The following is a 27,252-nucleotide window of genomic DNA, read 5'->3' as shown; positions in this document are numbered from 1 at the left end:
TGTTTAAGACCCTAGTGATTCCCATTGGCCTCCTGCAATCCCCCGTTGAGCCAATGAGCTTTCAACCCCAGCCAAGCAGTCTTCTTTGCCTTGGCAGAGCAGCACCTCCACTCAATGGATTCTTTAATGATTCATCGTGTGGCAAGGACGGGCAGTTAGGAGAGTTTTTGCATGTACATCCTTTGATATTCAGACACTTTGATATGTCTATCTGCCAGAAACATCTTTCCAATAATCTCTTTCCAATCCATGTCTCATTTGCTGCTTCCTCTTAAAAGCTAAAAGCTGAACTGGAAAGCTCGAGTTCTCTCTCCTGCTGGGTGCACATAGAAGACGGGAAAATAGATTGGAGTTTGATCAAACGCACTGGGTGAGCATTTTGGGGAATGGGGTGTTTTAATGTGTTTAGGTGGAAAGATTAGGAGCTGGAGGTAAGGAGCTGGATGAGCCGGTGCTCGTTTGAGGTCGTGATCGGTGGTTTCGCTCTGTCACCGAAGGTTACGTGAACTTTTCTTGACAATTTCTCACAGAGGCTTCACCCAAACTGTCAAACAAGAGGAGATGAGAATATGCATCCCTTCCCAGCACTCCTGCATAATTACATGCCACAATAAGCGTGATGTGTGTGCGGTCTCCCTTTGATGCGGGGCACTTCAACAAGTCTCTCTCTCCTGCTGCATCAGCATGATTTACTCCTGTTTACTCAAACACTCTCTCTTAACTACCACCCGTAACCCCAACTCATCACTGTAATGTGATACAATCTGGTCTTTTTAATCAACTCCTTCAGATGGTCTTTGAAGTGAGATGCAGGTCCTCGTGTCTCTCCATCTCACACGCACATTTTGAGTGACTACATTTCAGACACCTCGCTTGCTGTGTGGGTGTAAGTGGCTGTCAGTGTGTGGCTCTGACAGGCCTGTGTCAAGCTCATCTCTCCAAAAAAACACAACAGTGGAATGGGAGAGCTGTAATTTAATATTTAATTACTGCTTTTCACTGGGGAGAGACACATGGATGTGGTTGTGGTGGTGGGATGGGAGGGGGGGCTTTGTCCTCAGGGAGTGTTTTAGCAGGGCCATCAGAGAGAATGGAGTAAATGATTGGGAGCGACGGAGCAGAAGAGGAGAAGAGAAAGAGCAGAGGGCAGTACTCAGGGGCTGGTGGAGAGCAGTGAAATGCCAAAGAATCACTACTCTTTGTTTGCTTTGATGAAGAGAGACACTGACGGTCTTTTTTTTATAGTGTGTGTGTAGGAAAAAAAAAAGAAGTTACAACTCACAAAAAAGAACTGGGGACAGAATCAGATTTATCCAACAGCTGCATGACACAAATGTTTCCATGCTGAAAATAAGTGGGTACAGACACAAATGCTGCGTGTGCTTGTTCAGATGGAGATGCACAAATAAACTCTGGGGTTGCTATCAAGCTGCCAGTCACGTCCAGACTCCCATCAACTTTGTGTTGCACTGTCCCACACATCTTGGATCGCAGATGCAAAATTAGCATTTTTGCCATGGTACCGTGGCTAATTTGGCATCCTGACCCAGCATGACCTGCTTTCCTGTTTCTGGAACAGATGCTACAACTTTAAAAGTAGAGAGAGATATATTTTACTGCATAAAATGGGTGGTTCCTCCCTTTAATTTATCATATTAAAGATGTAGGGAAATGCTGAATGACCAGAAATGATTGCTTGTTGAGCCCAAAGCAACACTGTACATCTCAAAGTAATATATGAGCCACTTTCACGTTTGCCCACAGCAGGACTAATGTAATGCTAATGAAATTACGTCTCGTATTTGTGAGCATGTGATTAAAACGCAGCAACATGCTGCCATTTCTCAGCCTGTATGGCAGCATGTTAATCTATTAACGTTAGACAACATGTCTGTGACATGAGAATTTTTAGCTGGATCAATACATGAATATGGAGAGGTCTCCTTATTTTCCTCTCATGATCACCATGGAAACTCCTGGGACTGGTTTTCTCCCTATGGGAAGTGTGACTGTGCAGTGAACTTTGCCACAATCTTGATTCAATTTGCTCCTTTCCCTTTTTAGGTCCTCACAACATGGCGTCTCTATTTCCTGGCGCCAAAGACTCCCGCTAAGGTACTTCTAACCACTCTCTCCAGCTAATGTACCATACAGGAGCTTTTCTTTCACAATGTCAGCTGAAATCTTTAATGTGTCGACTGCATCTTTGACAACAGGTAGAATCCACATTCAACTTCTTGGAGATCCGAGCTTTGAATTCCCACCCTGAGCACCAGGTGAATTTTCTCATTATTATTGAACTTTGCGCACCCTCCACTTTCAATGTTACAGCTTATTGATCGTCTGTACAGTTGCATAATGGACTGGTTACATCACTTTGGCCTTCAAGGGATGAGCTTTTATCAAAACAGCCAGAGCAACAGTCAGTGATCTCTTGTTAAGTTTTTCTCCTCTGTTTTCCTCTGATGGTGACGGTGACAAGATAGACAGCTTAAGGACAGTGCAAACATTATTAGAGTGGGAAAGAGAGGAGGTCAGAAAAGGGGGGAGGGTTGTATTTTATTTATTTATTTATTTATTTTTTTTTTTTTTTGCTGAAGGAGGCACAGTTTGAACTTTTTGGGAGAGCCTGGAAAGGACTTTTAATTTTTAATTGCCCCAAATTTTTATTTTAGCCTACGCTTGTGAGATCAAAGGTAGACCTTTCCCATTACAGGAACTTAACGGCCCATGTAGCTTAGGGTGTAACAATTGTCACACGTTCTGCTTCTGTGTCCACTATTATCCTCCCAATTTGGGGGGTGAGTTCCTGAACCTAATTTTTCCTATAAGTGTATCCAACAACTTATGGTTTGTAAAGCGTAGAGGGAAACAAGGCAGAACCTAGAATGTAGACCCTGTGGGTTTTTTTCAGGCTCAGGTTATGGATTGTTAAATTCCCCTGTTTAAATAGAGCTGTAATGGACAAAAGGGATCAAATAATCACAGACTATGGCTTCATTTTACACTGCAGGTCACAAAGCAATAAGCCCTCTTCTTATGCTTTGCCATATGCAGAGGGCACTAGTTCTGTTGATTTTTCCCACCAGACTTAACCATCTAATACCATCAGTATTATGAGACATGTTATGACAAACACAAACACAAGGATCTTTACTGATATTAGAAATTAAATGCTATCATGTTTCCTCTGTCTCTTCGGTCTGCATTATAAGAAAAAGTTACATGTCATATGAAGTTGTGTAATTTAAGTTCAGCCTCTCACATAACGTCTCTTTATTCTGAAATAGAGAATAGCTGGAATGTTCATAATTTTGTTTAGTTTACCACAAATTAGTAAATTCACAAATGACACAAATGAACTCTGTAATATATTTTAGGATATTAGAGGGACGCTGTTGCAGGTATTTTTTTGTAATCTATTTTTTTCCCTAAGTCAGAGAGTGAGTTTAAAGAAAATATTACCAGTAATGCTGGTCTTGAGGACTTTGCTTTTTCTGCACAGGTCATCATTGACACAGACAAGTCCAGCTACTCCCTGAGGTTTGAATCACGTGAACACCTCAATCATGTGGTCAGCCATATTAATTTCGCTCTGTCTCGAATATTCAACAACTCCATATTTGCGTAAGTGTCCCATCCCCCAAGAGAAAATCTGAATAAATTGTCACGTGTCTGTGCGGTGGTAGATTATCAAAAACTTTAAAGAGGAATGACCTTTATTTATGCAAGTATCAGAAGAGAAATGGTTCCTTACAGTATCTGTGTTTCTTTTATCTTTGCAGCCCTTCCATCTGTCATTCAGACAGTGACCTTTCTGAAGGCAGCAGGAAGTATTCACCCAGCTCAGAGACTTCAGTGGAAACTCAGAGGGCCTGTGGTAAAAGAGACATTATCATCAAACATGGGAATTTGCACACATGCATGCACGTGCAGTCACACACACACACACACATACACACACACACACACACAGAGGGGCACATGCACACCACTTGGCAGGCTCCAGAGGAAGTTGGCTCACACACTTCACAAATAGTCTTCCAGATGTTCTTTTTAAAGTTCTCTGTCACACAAATAAAAGATTGATAATTTGGACAAATGTTTCTGTGTGCATTTTCCTCTCCTTTCTTCCCTGTTATCGCTGAAAGAAGCAGCTGTTCGCATCATCTCTGATTCTTTTTCTTTCTTTTTTTTCCTCTCTTGTTTTTATCTCCTGCCCGCTACTCTCAGGAGGCTTCTCCGAGACCTACGCCGCTCTGTGCGACTATAATGGCATCAGCTGCAAGGAGGAAGTGCAGTGGGTAAGAGCTGTGGGACTGTGCCTGTGTCGCTGTGAGTGCTTTTGGATGTTAAGTATAGTGCGCTGTGCGCAAAATGAGGGGTCATATACTGCAGCAAACATGCTCATGGGTAATGTTGCTCCCTAGGATGTGGACACCATCTATCACTCCCAGGACAACCGAGAGTTTAACCTGCTGGACTTCAGCCACCTGGAGAGCAGGTGAGGGAATAAGAGCCGTCAAACGCAGTTACCTCCAAAATGAGTCACCTCATTTACCTCCCTTTTATCTTTTCCAGGGATTTGGCAGTGATTGTCGCATCAATGGCATACAACACCTGGTTTACCAAACTGTACTGCAAAGACCTGCGCATAGTACGTATGAACCTCTCTGGTTTACTTTGCTGTGTGTGTTGAGTCACTGTTGGAGGCTTTAAGCAAAAACTGGTGAGAAGTTTAGTTTCAGTGTTTCCTTTTTTCTACAGGGGTCAGAGGTCACAGAGCAGGTCCTGCATACAGTCAGCAAATCCTCCAGTCTGGAGGAGATCACTCTGGAGAATGTTGGACTGAAATCGTAAGTTTTGATTCCTCTTAAAGGGCCACGTCCATGTTTACTAGTTAGCAGTCTTTGTCTTCCTGTCTTCCTGCCTTTGCTGGCACATCACTACATAGTTTGACGTGTTACCACCACCTGTTAATCACTGGAACAGTGTAAAAGCATTGGCAAGACTGTGCCTGTCTCTTGTAAGTCCCCCACAATGCTAAGTTGCTGTAGTGTCCCTTTAAATACTTGTATGTGCTTTACAACATGCTTTTTGTTAGAGCTGCAGCGACTAGTTGATTATTTGATCTACTGAAAATTAACCAGCAGCTCTTTTCAAAATTGACTGATCACTGAATCAGTCTCTCAAGGAAACATGTCAAACATTTAATGGTGTTGGAAAATGTTTATTTAGTAAATTGAATATTTTTGGAATTAGAGCTGTCAGCTGAACAAAAGCAGACACTTGAAGGCATCAGCTCAGAACTTATAATGAGCACTTTCAGTTTTTCATTCGCTTACTGATGAGCAGAATAATTGATACTGAAAAAATTGTTAGTTGCAGCCCTAATGTGTTTGTCTGTTTGTAACTGTGGATCCTCTTCACAGAGATTTCCCACAGAAGATGTCAGCTGCTCTTTCAGAGAACCCTGCCTCTGTCATCCACTCGCTCAACTTGGCTCACAACTCACTGGACAACCAAGGTACAATCAAACACAAGCTTCCCCTTGGTTATCTGATTTACCGTAGCTGCTTTCTACCTGAGATTCAGCACACATTACATCCCAGCTGCAGAAGAAAGATGTCATAAAGTCCTGCTCTTATTGACTGTTATTGGTCTCTATTTAAATCTTACCTCAGTACGGTCCATTGCTTTTTAAATATTTTATTTTCCATTTCCCTATTTTGCACATCACAAGGAAACACATTTTGGAATAACAATAACAAAAGGAACATAAACATTTAAAAAGGTAGGCGGGACCTAACTCAAAATACATTCCCATTTTCACCAGCAAGTCAAGGAAAGGTCACCAAACGTCCAAAACTATGAGATTTAGACATTAGCAAAGCAGCTCCTCTTGAGTGATGAAAAGCATCTTGTTTAACCCTGTTTGAGAAAGATGGAGAGAGAATGATGATCTCCAGTTTAAGAGTTTTTGGTAATGTTTATGCTGCAGGTGTATCCAACTTAATACAGCAGGTGTGTCGCCTCAGCAAGGGACTTCGCCTACTCAACCTCTCCAAGACCTCACTTACCTCCAAAGGTTTGAGCCCCTCTCCATTTTATTTCCCCTCTTCGCTTTCCCTTTCCATACTGTGACTCAGTAATGTCAAGAAAGTGTGAGGACACTCTGCAGGATTTTTTCCTACGATACAAGACACTAATTCACCAAAATCAGGTGGAAATTAGTTAATTCAACTCCAGCTGGTTGAGCAGCTCTCAAGGCTCAGGCTAGAATATACTGTGGGTTAGAGAATATAAAACCTACAAAGCTTCAGATAATTCTCCACTTTGTTCCATGTTTTGGCTCTGCTATGACTCCATATTGACTGAGGATGTCTTGTGCTGCCCTGCAGACAGCTTGCCTCCTGTTACTGTCTCATCTTACCGTGTACCCGGTGGAAAAGTTAAATATTAGATTGAAGCAGGCAGATACTCTGCTCTGCTTCCCGTTACATCCACTGATACCTGCTGCTGCTGCTGCCGCTGCAGATGTGTATGAATAATGTAAGGACACAAAATGTTTTGATAGTGTTCTCTGTCTTTTAATATTGTACAACTTCCTCCTCCATCCTGTCTCCCTCTTTCTTTTTCCTTTCATCCATCTGCCCCCCCCCACCCCCACCCCTCTCTCTGTTTCAGGAGTTGTCTCTCTCTCTCAGGCTCTGTGTTCCAGCGATGAGTACTCCAACTCTCTCCTGCACCTGGACCTGAGCAAGAACCCCGGGGTCCTCTCGGGGGAGGATGCCTCGGTCAGAAAAACACAACCCATCTGGAAACAAAAACACACACTGTTCCATTTTTGCCCCACTTTTCTCACTTTAATATGATGTTTCTCTCTTTTTCTCTGTTTCTATTTGCAGAACTTGTATCTGTTTTTGTCTCAGCCCAACTGCCTGGTCCATTTGGATCTGTCAGGCACAGATTGCTCTGTGGACTCAGTGAGTATTTTAATGGCTTGGGATGATCAAATGTTTATGTGCGGTGTTAAAAAGCAATGCATTTCTCTCTGTACAGTCCTCAGCCCAGATTAACTGTTTCCACCCTGTGTCTCATGCAGCTATTTGGGGCTCTTCTGAGGGGGTGTTGCGCTGATCTTTCCTTTCTGAATCTTTCCAAAAATTCCTTCTCCCACAGGTTAGTCATATCTTTAAGATTGCCTGAATATTAAAGATCGTGGCAAATCCAAATCTGGGAAGATATCATCCTTATTTCACCTTAAAGACCTCCTCCATTCTGGCTTTCTCCCTCCCTCTGTTTCCCTCTTTCTTTTTTGTCAGTCATTATCTTCATCTCTTACTTAATGGGAAATCAGAAATGAGCTTTGTGGGAATCACTGGAACATTGTGTTTCCTCTCTGTGAGTGTGTCTATTGCCGTTTAAAATCAGAACTCTCGCCGCTGTCTGCATAGATAAGACTCATGAATATTTAAGCAGAGCTATCTATCATTTGACCCCACTCGCTCCCAACTCTTACACCAAAGCAATATTCGCTTCATTTCTCATTCTGTGTCAGTACTGCGCTCAGCACTGCACTTATATTTACCCAGCATGTCAACAATGTGACTTCATCTCTTCTGTGTGGCCAGGCTCATCCCCATCCAACCCTCTCTTTTATCTCCTCACTTCTGCCTCTCCTTTCTTTCATCTTTTGTTTTATGTTTTTTTTTTTAATCCTATAGGAAAGTGAAGGACACGCTGCCGTTGTTCCGTCAGTTCTTCAGCTCGGCCTTCAGCCTCACTCATGTCAGCCTGGCCTCTATGAAGCTGCCCCCCGATGTTCTGAGGTACTTGCCATGTCACCTCTTATTCCCTGTACTAATCTACTCCCTTTTATCCAAACTCCGCTACAATAAAGGCATGCCTTAAGTATATAGACATCCTCAGCTGAGTCGACAAGGTGATTATTGCTTCTTCTCCCCATCTTTTCTCTGACACTTGCTTTCTCATCTTCCTCTCTCCGCAGGGCTCTCCTTACAGGGTTAACCTCCAATCCTCATATCAATGACCTTCATCTGGACATCAGTAGCTGTGAGGTAAGAGTTCATCAAGTTCAAGTTAAAGGGATAGTTGTTTTTTTCCCCATTCAGAGTGGGAGAAATTCATAGATATTATTTTTTAGATTTCCTCACATGCAGTTTAAAGACATCCTGGATTAGTCTACATCAACTCACAGACTGGCAGTGGTGGGAGTCTTCAGATCATGATACTGCGGCACTTAAAGCTGCCATAATCAATAGTTTTGTCATTACAATGGATCAAGTGATCATGTGTAAGCTGAAAGGTGCTGCTATCCCTTGACTCAGCTCTACAGAGCAGTTTAGCTTCTTTCAGCCTGTTGTTTTGGTTTTCGAGCCTGTAACTTTATTATTTCAGTCTAATTGCTCCTTCGTCATTTTTACATAACATACTGTTATAGAAACTGCTTTGTGGTTACTTTTAAGTTAACAGGAACAAGTCCCTCGTTGCCTGTTTTGCTATATTGATGTTTCTAATGCTGAATCAGTTATGGTTAGAGAGCCTTGGTAAATTTAATAATTAGGCTGCATGGAAATTTCTGACCCTTGTTTTGTTGTACATTCATGAGATATTTATTCAACTTGTGTAGAATCCAACTCACCAGTAGCTACTGAAAGTTAGTTGTTTTATCTCCTTATTACAATTTGGTCTTGTATTTCTTGTTTAGCTACATCAGCAATAAGGATTGCTCTCCCTTTTTAGACCACACACACGTACTCAGACTTAACATTCATTAGGTGACCAGAAACACAACTCCAAATGAATGATAATGTTGCTCTGTAAGGGCTGGATGTGTAAATAGCTAACTTGCTAACACATTAGCTATTTCAATTTGTTGCGCTACTCAGAAAAGTCAACTTAAGCAGGTGTAAGTAAAAGCACAAATCTCATAGTATGATATGCTCAATTTCAAGTAGAACTGTGGGATTCAAACTGTTTCTTGCACTATTTTGCAGATAATACACAAATATATGATTCAGGGTTAATTACCAGCAAAATGTAATTAACATATTAAGTACTAACTATGCAGGTAGAATGGCCCCTGTCAGCATAATGTAGCGCTGGATTAATATTACATCTGCATGTGTAAGTAGTATTTTAATGTTGAGTTTTATGTCAGGCAGTTTAATGAGCCAAAAATGTAGTGAAATACAAAATGATTGTTGCTTACAATGGAATTCTCCTGTAGAGCACAAAAATGTACTGCACTCATATTTACTTTTTCATTACAATGAGTAAATGTAATATAGGCTTACTTAGAGTGGATGCCTCTGTTGAAAGTAGGAAAATGTACCTTTAAAGTTTCTCTAAGGAGAGATGACTGGTTCAACTACTCCATGCTTTTTAATTCACACATTCATGAAGTTGCTAATTTTGCCACTAAGTGGATTGATTCAATTATATCAAACCTCCACTCTGTTCCTGTTCCATTGCAGAAACAGCTCATTCAGACTTTAAGGATATGTATATATTTACTTGTGTAGTAATAAAATGCTCTGCAAAAAAGTAGCAGAAAGTGTTTTCCCTACCACTGAGTAGAGCTGCTGCAGATCACAAGCAAAGCAAAGCTCGCTGTTCAACAAATGTTCAGGCTGCTTGCAGAGACATAAAAAAAGACATCCATAAATTTGCCTCACTCTGGAAAAATAGAACAATTCCCCAAAGACTGAACCTAAATTGACTCTGATTCATGTCTGTGCACATGTTAGTTTTCCCCTCTGTCTCTCTCTCTCTCCAGCTAAGATCTGCAGGAGCTGCTGTAATCCAGGAACTCTTCCCCAGAGTCTCCTCTATCGCCACTCTGGATATCTCAGACAACGGTACGGTAGCACGCTGCAGCACATCTCTCTCTCTGTGACCTTGACTTTTTGTCCTCGGGCAGGTGAGGTTTGAGTGGGCTGTTAATGGATCAAGTCATGTTGAGCTTTATATATATATATATATGTGTGTGTGTTGACAGGTCTTGATGCAGACTTGCTCACAGTGCTGCCAGCTCTCTCCAGACACCCCTCCCTCAGACACCTTCTTCTGGGCAAGAACTTCAACATCAAAAACAGGTCCTGCCGATGCCCTGTGTCACACTTTGCTGCAGTTTTGTTGTGTGTGTATGGGAACATGAGCCTGTGTGTACCACATGTGCCAGCTTGAATATACATGTCTGTGATTTTACTTCCATTTTCATAAGCGGCTGCCGCTCCTCGGGCGGACAGCTCGCTAGCAGCAGGAAATGACTCGTGCTGGCTCACCCAGCCTCGTCTCTGCGTTTGTCTCCATGGTCTGTGTCTGCAGGGTTCTGGACGAGGTCCTGCAGAAGCTGGTGCAACTCATACAGGAGGAGGAATGTGTGAGTGATAACGCAGGAAAAGTCTGCACTCATAAAAACATCCTGCAAGATGCAGATTTAACAGTTTGCCGAAAAATTAATGATGTTGAGGAAAAGGAAAATTCTTACACTTGCACTTCTATTCTGGTTTCCTGGGCACATCATTTTTGTGTTATGTTTCACTATAGATGTGTCGCTGTATTACTGCTTCTCTCTTCCCCTTGCGGGCATAGTGTCAATATCACCACACACACACATATTGTAAATAATTCATACATGCAGCATGTAAAGTCATGTTGGCGAGCAGTCTCATCACTCTGCAGTAAATATCACCACTGCACTTTATCCTCTCAGCTTCCCCCTCTTCTCTTTTCACCACTCAGTTTTCTCAGCCTCATTTATTACTAAATACCCGCCAGCACACACACACACATACTTAAACACACGGACACACTTAAACACACATGCCTCTTTTCATGCTTGTTTCCTCTCTTCCTCTCCAGGCCCTGCAGACTCTGTCCCTGAATGACTCACGCCTGCGCTCCAGGGGCACCGTGCTGGTCAACGCCCTGGGCAGCAACACCTGCCTCAGAAAAGTGGACCTGAGTGGGAACAACATGGACGACATCGGAGCCAAGATGTTGAGCAAAGCCCTGCAGATTAACACCACGCTCAGGTGAGGGAAAGAATTAAGAGAGAGACAGACAGAGAGAGAGGATATTTCTATGTTTTTGCAGTGTAACTGTGTTCTATACGGAGGTTTGTACTCAGTGCAACTCACGACTTTGCCCTGCAGGAGTGTGACATGGGATCGCAACAACACCTCCGCAGCAGGATTTCTCGATGTGGCCCGAGCACTTGAACAGTAAGAGCATGAAAGCATCATCAATGTGTATTTTATATATATATATATGCTGGAATCTAGGCACTAAATAAAGAGGCTACCTTATACGTCAGCTTCAAGAGGCGTATTGATTTTAAGAAACCGTGTTAGATCTACCTTCTATTTTAGAACATTTAACCACATTGAAATTTGCAACGTGAGCCGAGCAAATTGTTGCTTTCCACTTTGCTATCTTAAATGGTCCAGACTTAGCTTTAGGCTAAGGATGACATGGTTACAAAGATCAAAGTATTACTCACTGGTTGCATGGCATAGGAGGGATATTTTGGGATGAGCTCTGTCCAGTGGGGATATTAACCTTAACTAACCCTTGGATCTGTAACCCACTTTATCTTCTCCTCTTAGTCTTTTACTGTCTCCCTCAATAACGCGACCCTTCCTCTGTTCTTCCTTCCTCTTCTTCTCTTCCCTCTCTCAGTAATTTCACCTTGCAATACATGCCTCTTCCCCTAAGTGACATCAGCCAGGCGTACCGCAGCGCCCCTGAGAGGACAGAGCAGGCACTGACCAAGGTCAGCATCAGAGAGCAGCCACTGTCACTTTGTCACTGTCAGGAAGAGAAAACTTAAATTCAAACAGATTAAACAAAATCCTGCAGATGAAATCTCTCTGGTTTGCAACAGATCATCGTCATCACGTTGTCTTACGTCTTCAAAACCAGGTTTTACTTCTACCATTTTGCATTTGAAACATTAATTCATTCAGTGCTTTGGATCATAAATATACAAATATTTCAGGGTTCTGACAAAGAAACTGTGTCCAAAAAGACAAACAACAGAGCAAAACTAAGGCTCTGTGAAGATGTGTATGTGGGAGTCAAAAGCCCAACTTTTATCATAAAAATCCTGCCATTTTAGAGCAGTTCTACACAGACTGGTGAAACTGTTTGATTTATTCACCAAATGGAGGAATGACTTGTTTCCCAAAACCTTGTTGATGATCTTTGCCCCGCTGTAAATCTATGGGAAACGATCATCTCAATCTTGTGATGCTTATGAGAAACAAGTCTCTGGGAGGTAAACAGTTTTTACATCTGTCTCGGAAATGACTTAACAAAAATGTTTTATAGTTAGAATTGTTCAATATGAAAATGAAGCTTAATGTGCAGTAAACAGTGAGAACTTTCAGCTTGCCAATATTCGTCACTGGGCAGGAGGAAGTACAAACTACAAACTGAAACAACATATGGTACAGAACGCACCATATATAAAAAGAGAAGATGTAGAAACAACATTAGGAAAATAGCAGTTCAGCCAAAGGAGATTAATACATTAGGCTTTAGGTAAAGATCCTTTACTTCGATGCTGCTGCATATAAACAGAAAAAAAACTGTCCTCCAGTCGCACCCACCTTCTTCCATCAAAGTGCTGCAGTCATTACAGTAATTATTGCTGTCTGGATGGTGGCAGTCTTACATGACGTGAAGTGGATACACAACGCATGGCAAGTGTGGTTGAAATCAGTCATTCAATTCATTTGTTTATTTTTTGTGCAAGTTTTGCTTAAAGTATATCTTCTAATTTAAAATCAATCTCTGATCTACTCTCACTGAGCAGAGAGCAGAGAGTGGTCAGGTTGAAAGTAAATGAACACAAACAGCAGTTTTCCAGGCAATCCTGCTTTTAGCCTCCTACGAGTGTGATTTTCTCCTCTTAGTCATTCCTAACAGCATTTAAAAGACATCTTTTATACTTAACAAGGTTTGTTAGATGGATTCATTCATTGCACTTTGTTCCCTCTGCTACAACCTGCCTGCTGCATCATCGTCTTGTCTTTTTTTGTCTTTCTGTCCTCTTCATGTTTTTGTGACCAGTTTATATTCATGACTCTCTCTTGCCTCTCTGGTGTGCAGATCCAGCGTGCTCTGGTGAGGAACAACCAGACCCAGCGCTTCTCTCAGCGACAGGCTCTGCGGCTGCACCAAGGCCTGGTGACCAGCACAGCCGAACAGGTAGCACTCACCTGTGTGCGCTTAAATCATGTGTTTTTTTGTTTTGTTTTGTTTTTTTTAATGTGTGCGTGTGTGTTTGTGCACATAACACTCCCCCGCCTGTCTGTTTCCAAGGTGATGGAGCGCCTCTGTGTGCGTGTCCAGCAGCAGGTGTGTATGTTGCGAGGTGTTGGGGAGATGGAGGAGCTTCAAGCTGCTAAACAAGTGCTAAAAGAGGCCAGGAATTCCCGCGCAGTGAGTGATGTGAAATGCATGGGTGTAGTATTTCATTGACTGTTGCGGTGAATTTGAATTAATCGTTCCTCTCTGGTGCTCCAAGCTCTACCCTTCACTGTGTGAGCTGGCTCATGTGCTGTCTGTGGATGGGCCGGTGCGGCAGAGGCTGGACTCTCTGGCTGGCGAGCTTGCCAAAGCTGCAGATAAGGAGCTTCAGGTAGATCTGACAGCCTCTTTTCACACCCTGATCCATAGCAGATGAGTGAGGTACCGATAACCGGCCTCTGTTGCAGGTGATTGTCGACTCAATGGTGTCTCTCTGTCGCGAGCTCTGCCCTTTATCCTCCTCTGCGGCAGAGAGATTGAGTCCCCCACTCTCATCTGTCTCCGAGCGCGTGTCCATCCCTCGCTCCGCCATTCGGACAGCCCTGATGGAAAGAGCGGCGCAGGACATTCACCGAGCCTTAGAGTAAGAGAGGGATGTGGAGAGGGAAAAGCGGGAGAGCAGCATTGAGGGCTTGCAGCAATAAATCTAAATTTGATAAGTAGGTTATTGATTTGCTCTCACTTTTACCAAACCTTTCCCTGTCTGTCTCTCCTTTTTCCTCTAACCCAATCTACTGCAGAGAAGTGAAGCTGTCAGTGGTTTCCTATCTCACCAACTCCATCGTGGACCAAATCCTGCAGGAGCTCTACGCCACCCACAAAACCCTGGTAAAAAAAAAAAACAAAAAACAAAGCACTTACTGTAAAGGTTACTGTGTGTGAGACATAGAGTGGATAAGTGTCATAAGGTTTAATAGTGCTGTCTGTTTCAGACCCGGCAGGTGTCTCACCTTAAACGGTGGGAGGGGACATGTGAAGATGGGACAGGTTGGAGGTTTAACAGACACAGAGACTCTCTGGACATCACAGATGAGGAGCTCGGCACCAGCATAGTGAGTGTAGACATACAGACCTGTCTGTTTCCTGTCTTTCTCTAACATCTCAGCCATCATCAAATATCATTCTGTGATTTGTTTTCTTGTGTCACTGTCATTGTCCATTTTGGACACTCCTACAGAAACAGGGTCTTTCAGTTACATTTTAGAGGCACCAGTGTATGCAGTCAATTTTTTACAGTATTTTACAAGTTGTTGCAGTGTTAGATACTAGATATAGTCTAAGATATAGTGCAGGTCGATTTCATTGACAGTTGCAGTGTGGTCGTCTTTAGTTGGAGTTTTTGCCTGCGGCGGTCTCTGTGTGAAGCTTTCTTGCCAGAGGTATTTCGAAGAGATTAAAGTGGATTTTGCTCAGGTATAATATTAACTCTTTAGAAATCTCTAAAGTCTAGAAAATATGAAAAAAAGTCAGCCATCTCTTTCACCACTCTGCTTCAACTCTGCAGTTGTTTTGTCCCCTGTGTTCAGATTTTATTTTCTTCCAACTGTCTCCAACTTCTTCAGTTATCTTAAGGCCTGATTCTCACAGTCAGGTAGTTTTTTATTCTCTGGTATAATCATGATATTATTTGCCCTAAATCTTAATAATAAATCTTAGATTGTCAATTTACTATATAAATAAACCTGAGTACTACCACTTATCAAACACTGGTTCAGTTTTGGCAAAACTTTGAGCAGTGATGGATTTTTCCTATGGGTTCTAGCATTTGAAACATTACAATGATTTTCTCGACAGGGTCTCTACAGTTAAAGGTCAATATTTGAAAGGCATCAACTCCTCCATTGGAGACATTTCAACAATACTTGGAATGATGATGTGTTGTCAGTTCAGTTGTGTTTTGGCCTTTAGCAGTTTTTCACTGATTAGCTTGATTGAAGCACAATATTAAAAGTCTAAATTTCAAAAGTCCTGTACTTTTCTACACTGTAAGCCTGCTGACATTTAACTTCAATCAATTTTACATGCTACCTACTGGTCTTAATGTTGCATGATGTGAGTAAGGTTAATATACCTTAATACTCAACCATCAAAGTTACTCTCTCTGTCGTTAAACTTAGGTCTCGTGAAGTCTTGTGAACCCAAATTTTCAAATTCTTACATTTTAATTTATAATACCTTAGTAGTAGCTCTACTCATGACTTGGGTCACACTCTGAACTCTGAAATAGTTGATATCTTTTTATCTATTCATAGGGTAGTTATTTGATGCCTGACTACCCTCAATTTCCTGACTTTGCCACTGGTTTTACACACTCTCAAACTTCAAATTAGTTCTCAGTTGTAAAGTGTTACACTTTTGCTCATCAGTGCTTATTTTTCCTATATGTTTCCTCCTGCTCAACTATTCTTACATCACCAAATGAAAACTGAACCGGACACTAAATCTTATCTTAATGCTACCAGCTTGGCAAGAATCTAGGGAGGCTGGGTGAACCAGAAAAAGAATAAATTGGAAATCTCTGGAGACACACTAAAAGAGCAGCTCAATATTTACAAGAAAGCAGGTAAAACTGCCAGAGTAAACAGTTTCTCAAGAATCTGCCATGAGCCCGGAGCCCTTTTCATCATAAACAGTTTAGTCATTACCCGGTCACATCCCTCCAGCTTTGACGCTATCTAAAACCAGTGAGAAATTTAAAACATTTTTGTTGTAGAGCTGAAACTATCAGAGCACTCATTCATTCACTCATTCCCTGCTCAGTGTTTTACAGGATAATACTGAGATGTGATTTGAAATGATTTAGTAGAAAAACTCTCTCTCTCTCTCTTTTTTTTTTTCAAAAACATTTTGGTGTCAGTGGTCACTGTTGTGTCATAGCTCTCACAACACCCTGTTTAAAACAATCAGCAGTGCAACGACTCTTTACAAAACTGTCTAAAATCATTTTCATCCAATCTCCAAACTACTTTATGGGGAAAGTCTTTGATAAAATTCTCTCCAAACTGCCCCCTATTTCATAAACATCTATATTTGTGGGAATTAAACCACTTTTGAATCAGCCCTTGTGATTGATCTGCTCTCAGCTCTTGATGTTGGTCAATCTCCTGTGGAGTCCCTCCAGGGGCTCAATCTTGGGCCCCATCATTTCTTGCATTATGTGTCCCTTTTAAATAACTCAGACATATATTTCCCTTCAATTTTACACTGACAACATCTTGTTATATCTCAAAGTAAAACCAAAGAATTAAATGTAATCAAAAGATCTCTAGGAACATAAGAACATGATTCATGACAATGGCTCCTAACTTTTCTATCTGCATTTTCTGTCTACATCAACAGCACGTCAGAGGTGTTTTTATTTTTTATGCATCTTACTCCTATCAGTGTCTACAGCAATACTAACAGCTCTGCTAAATGGTGCTTTGAGTTAAATGCTTTTGTAAGGAAACGAACATGCTCACAGTGATAATGCTAACATGCTGATGTGTATCAAGTGTAATGTTTACCATGTTCACCATCTTAGTTTAGCATGTTAGCGTGCTAACATGTGCTAATTAGTACCAGATGTAAAGCACAGCTAAGGTTGATAGAAATAGCAATAATTTTGCAGGCATTTGGTCATAAACCAAAATACTGGACAAACTGATATTTTGACCAGATGAGTCATGCCACTAGCATGGCTAAAATGCTCAGCTAGCTATCTGCAGTGGTTAATGCTTCTGCCATAAATCTTTGCAATCTTTAGTATGGAACTGGGATTTCATGATCAAACATTACAGTAATTAGATTCAGTTTCCTTCAGCTGAGAGGTTTTTCTTGCCATCCCATAATCTGGACAAAGTTATTCATAGTTTCAACTATTTGCATTGTAATGCATTTTCACTCTATACCCCAGTGTGTGTTTTGTTATTTTGTACTGTCTTGTCTAGTTTTTACACAATCAATTTGTCAGCCTTTGCAGCACTTTACTCAACATGCATTGTTTTTAAAAGTAAAGAGACTTTATTTGACAACACTCCACTGACAAAAGCAACGATTGGCCTGAAGGGGGGCTTGTATTATTTGTGCTACTTGACATGTTTACTTGTTCCTGCTTGTGTGTCTTACCCCACTTAGTTATCTATCAGCATCACAATACTTTTTTTTTTTCTTTTTTCTCTCAGGACACAATAGCCATTAAGAAGCACAGCTCGAGAACAAGACGAATACGACCTGTCTCCACCAGGCTGAGTGAGTACTGCTGTATATCCTCTTATCCTCCTCTCTCCCCTCTTTCCTGTCTAGCTCTGACCCCATCCTGTCTCTTTCAGGGCTCCATTAGTGTGTTTTCTGTTGAGTCTTTTTTCCCATTTGCGTCGCTCCATCTGAGAAGTCTATTAATGGCTGCTTTAATCTGGCCTGAGCCAAGTCTGAGTCAGTATATCTCAGAGCATTTGCTGATTGTTTTAAATGTGACAACTTTGAAGCGGAAATGATGGCTCCCTGTAATTTCCCCATCCTGTCTCCTTGACTGTGCCTTCTCAGTTTCTTGCCCTCACATCCTCTATAATCTTTTCATTGCTCTTCACTGCCATCAGGTCTGTGTGATGACTCCAGCTCCTCTCCACCCCCCTCTGTTCCATCATACTCATCACCACTATCCCGCTCGGCATCCTGGGAGGGCCTGTCAGAGCTGCCTACACAGGGCCTGCCTCTCCATCATGTGACACGGGTTCGGCCAAGACCTCCACGGAGGCACAAAGGAGGGCACATGCCTGCTGAGACAGTAAGGCGGGTTTGATATAGGCTTTTTTTGATAAATAGTAGGATGTCAAGTAATCTGGACTTGACACAATATAGCAGTCTATCTATCTATCTATCTATCTATCTATCTATCGTAATGTTCGTGCCTACTGGCAGTGAGTCCTGTCTTTGTCTTTGTTAGACATAATCTATACAAAGTGGATGGTTGCAATTGGATTATGTCATCTCACTGAAGCCATGTAATCCATTTGTTTTATTGCATAAGGAACATTTACAAATGAAATCCACTGCAAGTAAGCTGACCTCTCTAAAAAGAGTTGAAATGTTTGTGCGTGTGTGTGTCTGTATGTGCACAGCAATGCAGTGAAAATGGAGGAATAAGCCCTCTTGATGATGGACTCCCAGACTTCTATACTAAAAGGGTGCTCCCTGATAGGTAAGAGCTATTTTTTCCATTTACAGTTGTATCTGCTGTGTGTCTTCTTTTATGCACCATTCCCTCAACTTTGCATATTTGAACTACAAATCACATCTCCTTTAAATTGCTGCTGTTTTGCCTTTCCATTTTCCAGTCTGTCATTATTTTCCATTTATTTCACCACGCTTTAAAAAACAACTTAGAGGCTTCAGAGTTGCTTGAGATGGGTAATCCATCTTAGAGAGCATTTTATCACCTTTACTGTAAGTTATTGTTGTTCAGCAATGCAGCTGTGAGCAGACACTGTTTTGAAAACTTTCCTTGTTCAAGGTTGTCCAAGAGAATAATGTGCTCAACCTCTCACAGTAAACACACGAAGAATGCTTGCTTCTTTTTCTCTTCAACATTAATTTTCCAGCAACAGTTTGTGAATTAAATGCTTTTCCACATTGAACACTTAAATCTGAGTTGTCAGTGCATCCTTGAATGCACCACCAACTAGAGGAGTTTTCTAAATAGCTGCCATTTTTGACAGCAGAATAAAGGTGATGAAATGTTGATTTTCATAGTGCATACTGAAATGAAAGGTTAAAACACAATGATAGGAAATCGTTCTAAAAATGTACTTTGGGAAAAGTCAGCAGTGTAGTCAAAACAAATCTTTACCAAAGGTAACATTGGGGGAATTACACAAAATGAGTATACATAAAACTACAGTAAGAGGATTTTTCATCTGTAAATATATGTGAGTGTAGTACAAAAGAGGGGGGAGAGGGCTGTCTCAGTAGACAGCTATGGAAGGCGCACAACAAAAGACACAATATGAATAGACAAATTACACTATTATAGTAAGTGAGCGTGGAAATTGTGGCTTCAGTGGAGTTCCTGAACAACACTAGATTGATTTGGGTTGATTATTTTCAACTTCCCCACAAAGATTTGGGTTTTTTTGAAGGGTCAGAGGACACTTCATCCCCTCCTTCTGGTATACAGTTAGCTATGATAACTACAATACAACAAGCCAGAAAAAACTACTCTTATAGACTAGAAAACAACATTTGTACCATGCATGTCTTGAGATGACATTAATGTGGTTTGACTTGTTGATATCTGCTTTGTGTCTACTCATGTTATAGAGATGACCTGGTTGTATCATTCCTTGTTGTAAACTGTGATATTTTCATCATTTAGTTATCAAATATGACATGAACAAACATTTAAGATGATTAATTTACATGAAAACATTAATGTGATTTCCAAATTGAGTCTTAATTTAATAAAGTTTTAAGCAACATGATACTTCTAATGACATCCAGATAATCAAACACATACTGAGTTGCAAGAGTCACAAGAAAAGCATAAAAATATTGTTCAGTCCATATAAATTAATGATTCTTTCTGATTTGCTGTCAGTACCCTGCTGATATCTGACAGTTCTGTGCGCTCACATCTTCACTGACGCCTCATTAAGTTCGTATTTTTCATAATTCAAGAAGTGTTTCTCCAACCAGTGTGTTGCCTGTCTTTGAAGTAATCTCACAGCGAAGTTCGGCATGTTTTGTACATTCAGAGGCAGTTCTAGTTGATTCTGTCATCCATCAGCTCTTAGATCACCAATTAAAACATAAACTTTGTCACTCTTTGATGATTAGTGGTGGTTTGGAGCTCTCTGGGCATGACTGGTCTGTTGGTGTCTGCATGTTGTTGATCAAAGGATTTCTTTTTTTTCTTTTTTGTGGCTGGGGTCATTAGTAGCTGATGCTTTCATTAAATGCGTAATCAGTCTACTTTGGAAATGAATGTTTTGGTCAGTCAGCAGTATTGTAAAATGTACATAGTTTAGGATTAATGAGCCAGAACAAGCCTTTAAAATATAGATGCATTAGTCTGGGGAGCCTTTATTTTGGCAGAGTTGAGTTCAGGCCACAGCTTATCAGAATAATGTTGCTCCCTTCCATGCTGCAGATCATCAGGTTAAGTCAGTGGTTTTATTAGGATTATATCTATAATATAATCTAAAAAAGTGCACTCCAGATAAATCACACTGTACTGAGAGATGTAACCTAGCAACGCTCAAAGTGCAGCAGCAGAGCAACATGGATGGCGGTGATGAATAACATGACATCCAAACAGAGATGACTCATGTGTTGACACACAAGATGATTGTTCTGGTGCAAGCTGTGACATTCAACCTCTCTCACCTCTTCCAGTCAGCTCTCGTCTCTGCACAAAGCTCACTCTCTGAGGAGGAAGAAGAGGAGAAACATGCTGGCCATCTTCGGTTTCCGTAAAAACCGCAACCAAACTCTGTCCAGTCAGGGGCCTCAGGAGTCTGAAGCAGAGATTTATGGAGATGGGTGTCACACTGTTGCTACAGCACCCACAGGGTTTGTGTATAAAGACGCACACACACAAAAAACATAATCAGTTATTGTTAAGAAGGGCATGGCTTTGAGTACCCAACACAGTGCCCGTGTGATGGACCAGACAACAATACACAACGTCAGAGAGGACTCATTCACTTTCCCTCCATGTTCTACTCTACAGCTTCACATTTTCTGTTGGTTATCTCCTTCTTGGTTTCTCTGAGGAAAATCAGCAGGACTGAACTCCACAAATACTCTGACAAATATCACTCTAAATCTCCCTCATTTCTTTGTTGATCCGAGAAATCGCTGATAGCTGCCAAAGCGCGGGCAGGCTGATACCACAGTGTGTACACAGATGTCTATGACAGCCGGTGGCTCTGACTCTGGATCCAGCTTTCAGCCAAATGATTAGAAATGAACACGCTGCATGTCAAATACAGATCAGGATAGCGAGATAGCAGATCCATGCCAAAAAAGTGATACTTCCTAATTACACTGCTCTCAAAGCTTGTTACATTTTAATCTTAATAATGTATTTTGAGTCTGTGGGAGTATTAGACTAACATCTTCAGTGTCTTCCAACCTTTAGGACGGCCACAGAGAATGTATACACACTCCTCCAGCCTCCAAGGTCCACTGCCAGAGCTGGATCTCCTGGTGAAGGGGCTGATGGGAAAGTGAGCGATCACCAGGCGAAAAATGCTCTTGTTCTGAGTCCACCACCGGTACCAGGCATCCCTCACCCAGGAAACAAACACCCATTTTATTCTCCCAGAGAGGTACAGTCAGTGGGACCAGCTACTGTTGTTGTCTATGCTTGTAAGTTTTCTCCATTTGCAATCTGTCTTTTGCCTGTTCTTGTTGTGTTTTGACAGAAATCTGAAGGAGACGCTGTGTTTGATCAACCGGGAGAGGCAGACAAGTACTGGGCGGACGATAAACAGAGGACATCAGAGGTGTTACAAGCAGACAAGCAATGGATGGAGGCGAGGCAGAGCGATCAGCATGCAGAGAGACAGCGGTTTGATGACAGGCTGCAAGAAAGAACTTTTGGAGAGCCGAGAACGATCGACAGACAAACAGACAGATACTGGACTGAGAGCAGACATCCAGACAGACACATGGACAGGCAGTGGACTGTTGACAGACACACACAGCGGCAGATTGACAGAAAGATAGAAAGACAGTGGATGGGCGGCAGGCAGATAGAAAGGTCGTGGTCAGAGAACAGGCCGACGGACGTACAGGTGGATAATCAGTGGACTGAGAGCAGACATCCGGGCAGAAAGACGGACAGACAAGTGCACGCACTTCATTTGGCTCAAAGGCCGCTGCCCCCGTACCCATCAGACAGGACGCCTTCACCAAAACAGGAAACAGATCCTCTGAAAAGCACAGAGGCAACAGCTCCAGACTGGCATCAGCAGGACACGCAAGGAGACAGACACATGTGTTCCGACACTGGTGGAGGGTTTACAGAAGGATGGAGAAGCAGCGCAGGAGGAGGAGGAGGAGGTCGAGCTGCTTCCTCTGCATCTAAACCTGATCCCCCACCGCAAAGCAGTAAACCCAACCTGTCCAAGCTGAGGCAGAGACATCGGCTGGAGAGCTCAGACGCTCTCCCAGGTACCTGTCATCCTTGCTAATGTGCTGCCGGTTAGAGAAGAGATTTTAGCTTTGCAGCTTTGCAGTCTTAGCCTCGCTGTGTAAACAAACTTCAAACTGAGGTGACAGCCACTTCACTTTAATTTGCAGGTACAGAGGAGGAAGGAGATACAGAGAGGGATCCTGGAAAGATGGAAAAGAAAGAGAGAGAAAAAAGAAGAGATTCGGAGAGTCAGCCTCCTCCGATTCCAGAAAAGGTGTGTATTTTATAACCATGGTTTGTCCCATTTTTTAATGTGTAAGACAAAAAAAAAATCTTTTTGCACAATATTCACAAGTCCATTCGGCAGTGCAAATGATAAGCAAATTTGTAATTGCTAATGTTCTATGTCCTTGTGTTTTGTTCATGTTTCCTGTCCTGATCTGACAAACAGCCAAAGACATCCTCATATGTGACTTTTCCAAAAGAATCAGCCAATGAGAGGAACTTACCTCCTCCTCCTGTGCCGCCTCCTGTTATCAAGCCAGTTTATGGGTTACCAGACAGAGCTGCAAGTCAAGGTACCTGCACCGCAAATACATAGAAACCACTATAAGCAACAAGTTTTGAGTCAGACATCAGCAATAACATCCTTACATTGATTATGGATGTTCAGTTTGTTTGGTGTTGATGTGTATATAACTTACGTAACTCATATTCCCCTCATGAAAAACAAGGTTCAGATGCCTGACTGTCTTTGATATTACAGTAACTGGTTTACTTCTGATCTTTTGTTCAAACTATATTTTTGATTTTGATGATCCCCATCCTTGTATATCAGGAGTAGCTTGTTGCTCAGTCAAAGAACTGTCGCTGTAGCTGTTTCCCTGTTTCTAGTCTTTGTGCTAAGCTAAGCTAATTGGATGCACTTCATGTTTACAGTAAAGACATGAAAGTGGTATCAATCTTTTCATCCAGCTCTAGGCAAGAAAGCTAATAAGTTCTCCAAATGTAGAAAACTTCCTTTAAACAAAGCATTGCCAACAGTAGTAGCTGTTTTCTTTTAAGTGTATGTGTGTGTTTGTGTGTGTCTGTCAAGCCCATGCAGAGTTACATAACACTAAAAATGGAACAATATGTGACAACTGAACATATATGGCAACCAAACCACTTGTATGCCCCAAGGTCACTCTCTGAAATACGACTTAGGTCTATGATAATCATCCAACCAAAGGAATTTTTCAAAAATGAAGGCAGTTTTCCCCAAAGTGTAATTAAATTATACTAGTAAGCACAATAAAACATCAAATGGACTTTGTCTTCAGTCTCACTAAAACCACACAACAAGCAGGCAGATCTTCTCTGGGACACCATTACTGTCATTTGTATGGTTAATGTACTTGAACATAAGAAAAATTGCAATTTGGCTAAATTCTGCTTCACATAAGGTGTTTCCTTCTGACTGTTTTTTAGGAGACAGTGTATTTGTAATTTTCAGTTTGTATGTACACAACAGACCATATTTCCCTATATATTTACTTATACATTTATATTTGACTTACACATATTAATGCCAAGCATCACAAATATTACGCTGTAACCCCTTTTGAACAATACTCATTACATGTAAACATAGCATATTCTGATTTTTCTTTCATACATGATGTTCAGGTGATGAAGGACTGAGACCTCAGGCACCAGTGAAACCACAGAGAAACAGAAAAGGCCATGTCTTGTGACGCAGGTACAATTTCAACTGTTTTTTTTTCTGTGCTACACTATTTACAGTTATCGTTAATCTAACAGGTTGTTACACTTTGTATATTTGTGAATGGAAAATGTGTATACATGTTGATCTGTGTGTAAAGCGTCTGTATCTAATGTTAATTTGTGTTTCCTGTCCTCACTGAACTCAGGCACTGACAGGGAAAGCCCTAATAACGTTGAGAAGCCCCCAAATCGCAAACCCCCTGTGAAAAAACCTAGACTACCCCAAAACAGAAATAAGTCACTGGACTTGTCTGGTACATGTCTCTGTTTTTATTTTTGTTTGTGAGTGTGAGTGTGAGGCATGTGGTGATCAGACATTATGTGTTACTATTGTGGAATATAATTATTAAGTTGTATATATGAAAAGACTAAGTTAAAAAGAAATACAATAATAATACAATGGATGCTTATTGTATAAGATAACATGCCATTAATAACTTCCTGGTTTGATGCCTTTACAGTGGACAGTTAATATCTGTAGCTCACAGCTGGTTAGATACTAATATTAATAAACCATAGTGATATTTTTATTATTTTTTTGGTAATGGTCCTGTTCAACTTTACAGACAGCATCAACTCAGCACCTGGTCACAGTGAGCTGTTGTGATACCCAAGAAATTCACCTGCCGCTGTCCAGCCGAAGCGTTGTCATGACAACCGTGGAACATTTCATCCAACGAGGAAACAAAGGAAAACATCTGAGGAGGGGCAGAGCCAGAGAGAGAACGTCGAACAGCGCAACACGACAGACATCATAAAGCATCGGCCACTTGCTTCTGTTGAAACACTCACTTTCCCTACTGTCACTTTCCTCCTTCTTCCGCTTCACGATGACTGTGTTTCTGTCTTTGCTTTCCTCTCATGTGAAATCTCGCTGAACTCTTTTTTGTGGCTACAGTATTTTAACAGTATTTGCTACTTTAGAAAACCCAAATGATCATTGTCTTTTGTGTCGGTGGACGGTGGCCTGAGCACTCGAACATTGTGGCTTTGCTAGACAGAAGAGAAAATGTCTTTATTAGAATGTGATTTCTTAAATCTGCAATGCATTTCTGACTGCTGATACAGTTGATTGCCTTGGTTGACACTTGAAAATGAGTTGCTTCTTATCAAATGAAACTTGATGATTTATATCTAGTTTTGCTTTCAGGAACTGAAAGGTAATATATTTTATAGAAAAAATAAATATTATGTATGAGCACCCTCACTGTATGAATAAAACACTAATGGGAAAACAACTGTGACTGTGGCTGCATTCTTACAAATTTTTGTTATCAATCGACCATTTTCTCCATAAAATGTCAGAAACAGAAAAATGCCTGGATGCCTGAATGGAACATATGACTACTTGTACGTGAAAGGGTTTGCTGATAGTGACAAACCAGCAGAGAATCATCACTCACTGTACACCTCCCTCCATTTCTATAGAGTTTTGCATCATCAATGTTTTTACATTCTTGATTCACTTTGACAGCTCTCCATGTTGTTTTCAATCACAGCATGGCACCTGTTTTTGCTGAAAACAGCTCTAAAAACACACTGTACATCACCTGCTCAGCCCCAGTCAGCAGACAGAAAAAAGCAGCTGGCATAGCTGTTGAACATGGTGTAGCATTTAGCAGCTAATGCTAACAAGTCTGATTTATTTTCCTGTAGAGTTAGTAGAGACCAAAACAGAGCTAAAAGAGAGTGAATATCTTACACTAGTGCTATCTGTTGAATGTGTAAGTAGGCAGCTACTTGGCTTACAAGCTCATCATAAATTCAGTGGTGATAATATGTCTTGAGCTTGTTTCCGCTACCCCCAAGTGACCACTGTGTGTTATTACAGTCTCAACATTAACAAAGTTGTAACATGATGCATGTAAAACTGTAAATTCCATGACTTTAATTATTAATAATTAGCTAATCATCTCTACTTCACTATCATCCTAACCAGTTAAATCATTAATCTGACTATCTGAAGTTAATAACTAATAACACTGTGCTTTAGTAACATGCATCCAACTGACTGGTGTTTGATTTCCATGATCACAGGTGGATGCTAAATTTACTTCCTGACTTCAGAAATGCCCCCTCTGGTTGGCATGGCAACCTCATACATTCACAAGTCAAAGAATGAGAGAAACAGCAGGGGGCGACTGATCCTTAGAAATGAGGCAGCCACTGGGCTTTACAGAAAAACACACACACACACACACACACACACAAATGATTTGAGTAGAGCAGCAGTCTTGCAGGTTGTCATTAGCAACTGTGCTGTGACCTTTTTTCTAAACGTGCTGTAATGAGTCAGATACGAGTTAGAATAATGCCATGGAGTGAGGAAATATTCTTTGCAGTTTGCTGAAATGGAGATAAAGAGGCTGTTTTTCCACCAAGTCAGTGATGTTTTTGACGAGCAAACAGCCTGTGGGAAAATGCTAAAGAGGTTTTTCAGATGACTACAACTAATTGCTGTGTTCACTAAATGTTACACGTGTATATCATGCACCAGTTAAGAAATGCATCTCTGCCATAGACCTCTGCTTTCCCAAGATGTTATGGCTGCTTGGAGACAGATGAGGGAGATGCTGTTTATATAAACTTAAATTGATCTATTTAATTATTCAGCCTCCATTTTAATTAATCACAGCAGTTTCCCAGATAGAAAATGATTTAATATCCCATCCCACATCCACTCTTACCCCAGTCACTCTGGACTAAGAATCACCTGAAGCAATTTCACATCTCAAACTTTGATTTATGGTAAGATTAGAGGCAGTGTATTCCCAGTCTCTGCAACAATGACTTCATAACAGCACAGTGAAATATAACCCTGGTGTTCGGTTTGAACTTTTACTCCCACTCCACCTTGAATGTAATGCATGGTGGTGAGTCCTCTCATGTAATAATATTCCCTTAAAATTAATGTGCCCACTGATATTGATGAATTGCAAAAAGAGCAGCTGCACACAGTGTTGATTTGAGACTTCAAATTCACAGATTTTTATCCAAACTGTCCAAGAGCGCATTTTTTTATT

General features: G+C 41.2%; 1 protein-coding gene across 1 annotated transcript in view; it reads left to right on the top strand.

The window, feature by feature from the left end:
- The window catches only part of LOC108879091 (capping protein, Arp2/3 and myosin-I linker protein 3-like), a 29,555-nt gene extending 4,073 nt beyond the window's left edge, over nucleotides 1–25,482 (top strand). Inside the window, 39 exon segments of the mRNA XM_051077231.1 lie at nucleotides 2,065–2,115; nucleotides 2,217–2,276; nucleotides 3,506–3,627; nucleotides 3,786–3,880; nucleotides 4,234–4,304; nucleotides 4,431–4,504; nucleotides 4,582–4,657; nucleotides 4,768–4,856; nucleotides 5,433–5,527; nucleotides 6,002–6,088; nucleotides 6,688–6,797; nucleotides 6,909–6,986; nucleotides 7,106–7,182; nucleotides 7,728–7,832; nucleotides 8,012–8,081; nucleotides 9,803–9,884; nucleotides 10,025–10,121; nucleotides 10,354–10,408; nucleotides 10,891–11,063; nucleotides 11,184–11,252; nucleotides 11,710–11,803; nucleotides 13,144–13,242; nucleotides 13,357–13,476; nucleotides 13,562–13,675; nucleotides 13,752–13,927; nucleotides 14,085–14,172; nucleotides 14,277–14,396; nucleotides 17,508–17,574; nucleotides 17,922–18,109; nucleotides 18,444–18,523; nucleotides 20,716–20,892; nucleotides 21,464–21,653; nucleotides 21,750–22,506; nucleotides 22,630–22,736; nucleotides 22,914–23,040; nucleotides 24,131–24,180; nucleotides 24,182–24,203; nucleotides 24,376–24,483; nucleotides 24,796–25,482. Coding sequence (XP_050933188.1) covers nucleotides 2,065–2,115; nucleotides 2,217–2,276; nucleotides 3,506–3,627; nucleotides 3,786–3,880; nucleotides 4,234–4,304; nucleotides 4,431–4,504; nucleotides 4,582–4,657; nucleotides 4,768–4,856; nucleotides 5,433–5,527; nucleotides 6,002–6,088; nucleotides 6,688–6,797; nucleotides 6,909–6,986; nucleotides 7,106–7,182; nucleotides 7,728–7,832; nucleotides 8,012–8,081; nucleotides 9,803–9,884; nucleotides 10,025–10,121; nucleotides 10,354–10,408; nucleotides 10,891–11,063; nucleotides 11,184–11,252; nucleotides 11,710–11,803; nucleotides 13,144–13,242; nucleotides 13,357–13,476; nucleotides 13,562–13,675; nucleotides 13,752–13,927; nucleotides 14,085–14,172; nucleotides 14,277–14,396; nucleotides 17,508–17,574; nucleotides 17,922–18,109; nucleotides 18,444–18,523; nucleotides 20,716–20,892; nucleotides 21,464–21,653; nucleotides 21,750–22,506; nucleotides 22,630–22,736; nucleotides 22,914–23,040; nucleotides 24,131–24,180; nucleotides 24,182–24,203; nucleotides 24,376–24,483; nucleotides 24,796–24,836 — 4,461 coding nt within the window. The 3' untranslated portion in view covers nucleotides 24,837–25,482.
- Nucleotides 25,483–27,252: the final 1,770 nt, after the last annotated feature.

Source organism: Lates calcarifer, linkage group LG17 (assembly GCF_001640805.2).
Source record: "Lates calcarifer isolate ASB-BC8 linkage group LG17, TLL_Latcal_v3, whole genome shotgun sequence".
In the NCBI taxonomy this organism is placed as follows: domain Eukaryota; kingdom Metazoa; phylum Chordata; class Actinopteri; family Centropomidae; genus Lates; species Lates calcarifer.
Note: the sequence above shows the minus strand (reverse complement) of the source record. Positions and strands in the feature narration are given on the sequence as shown.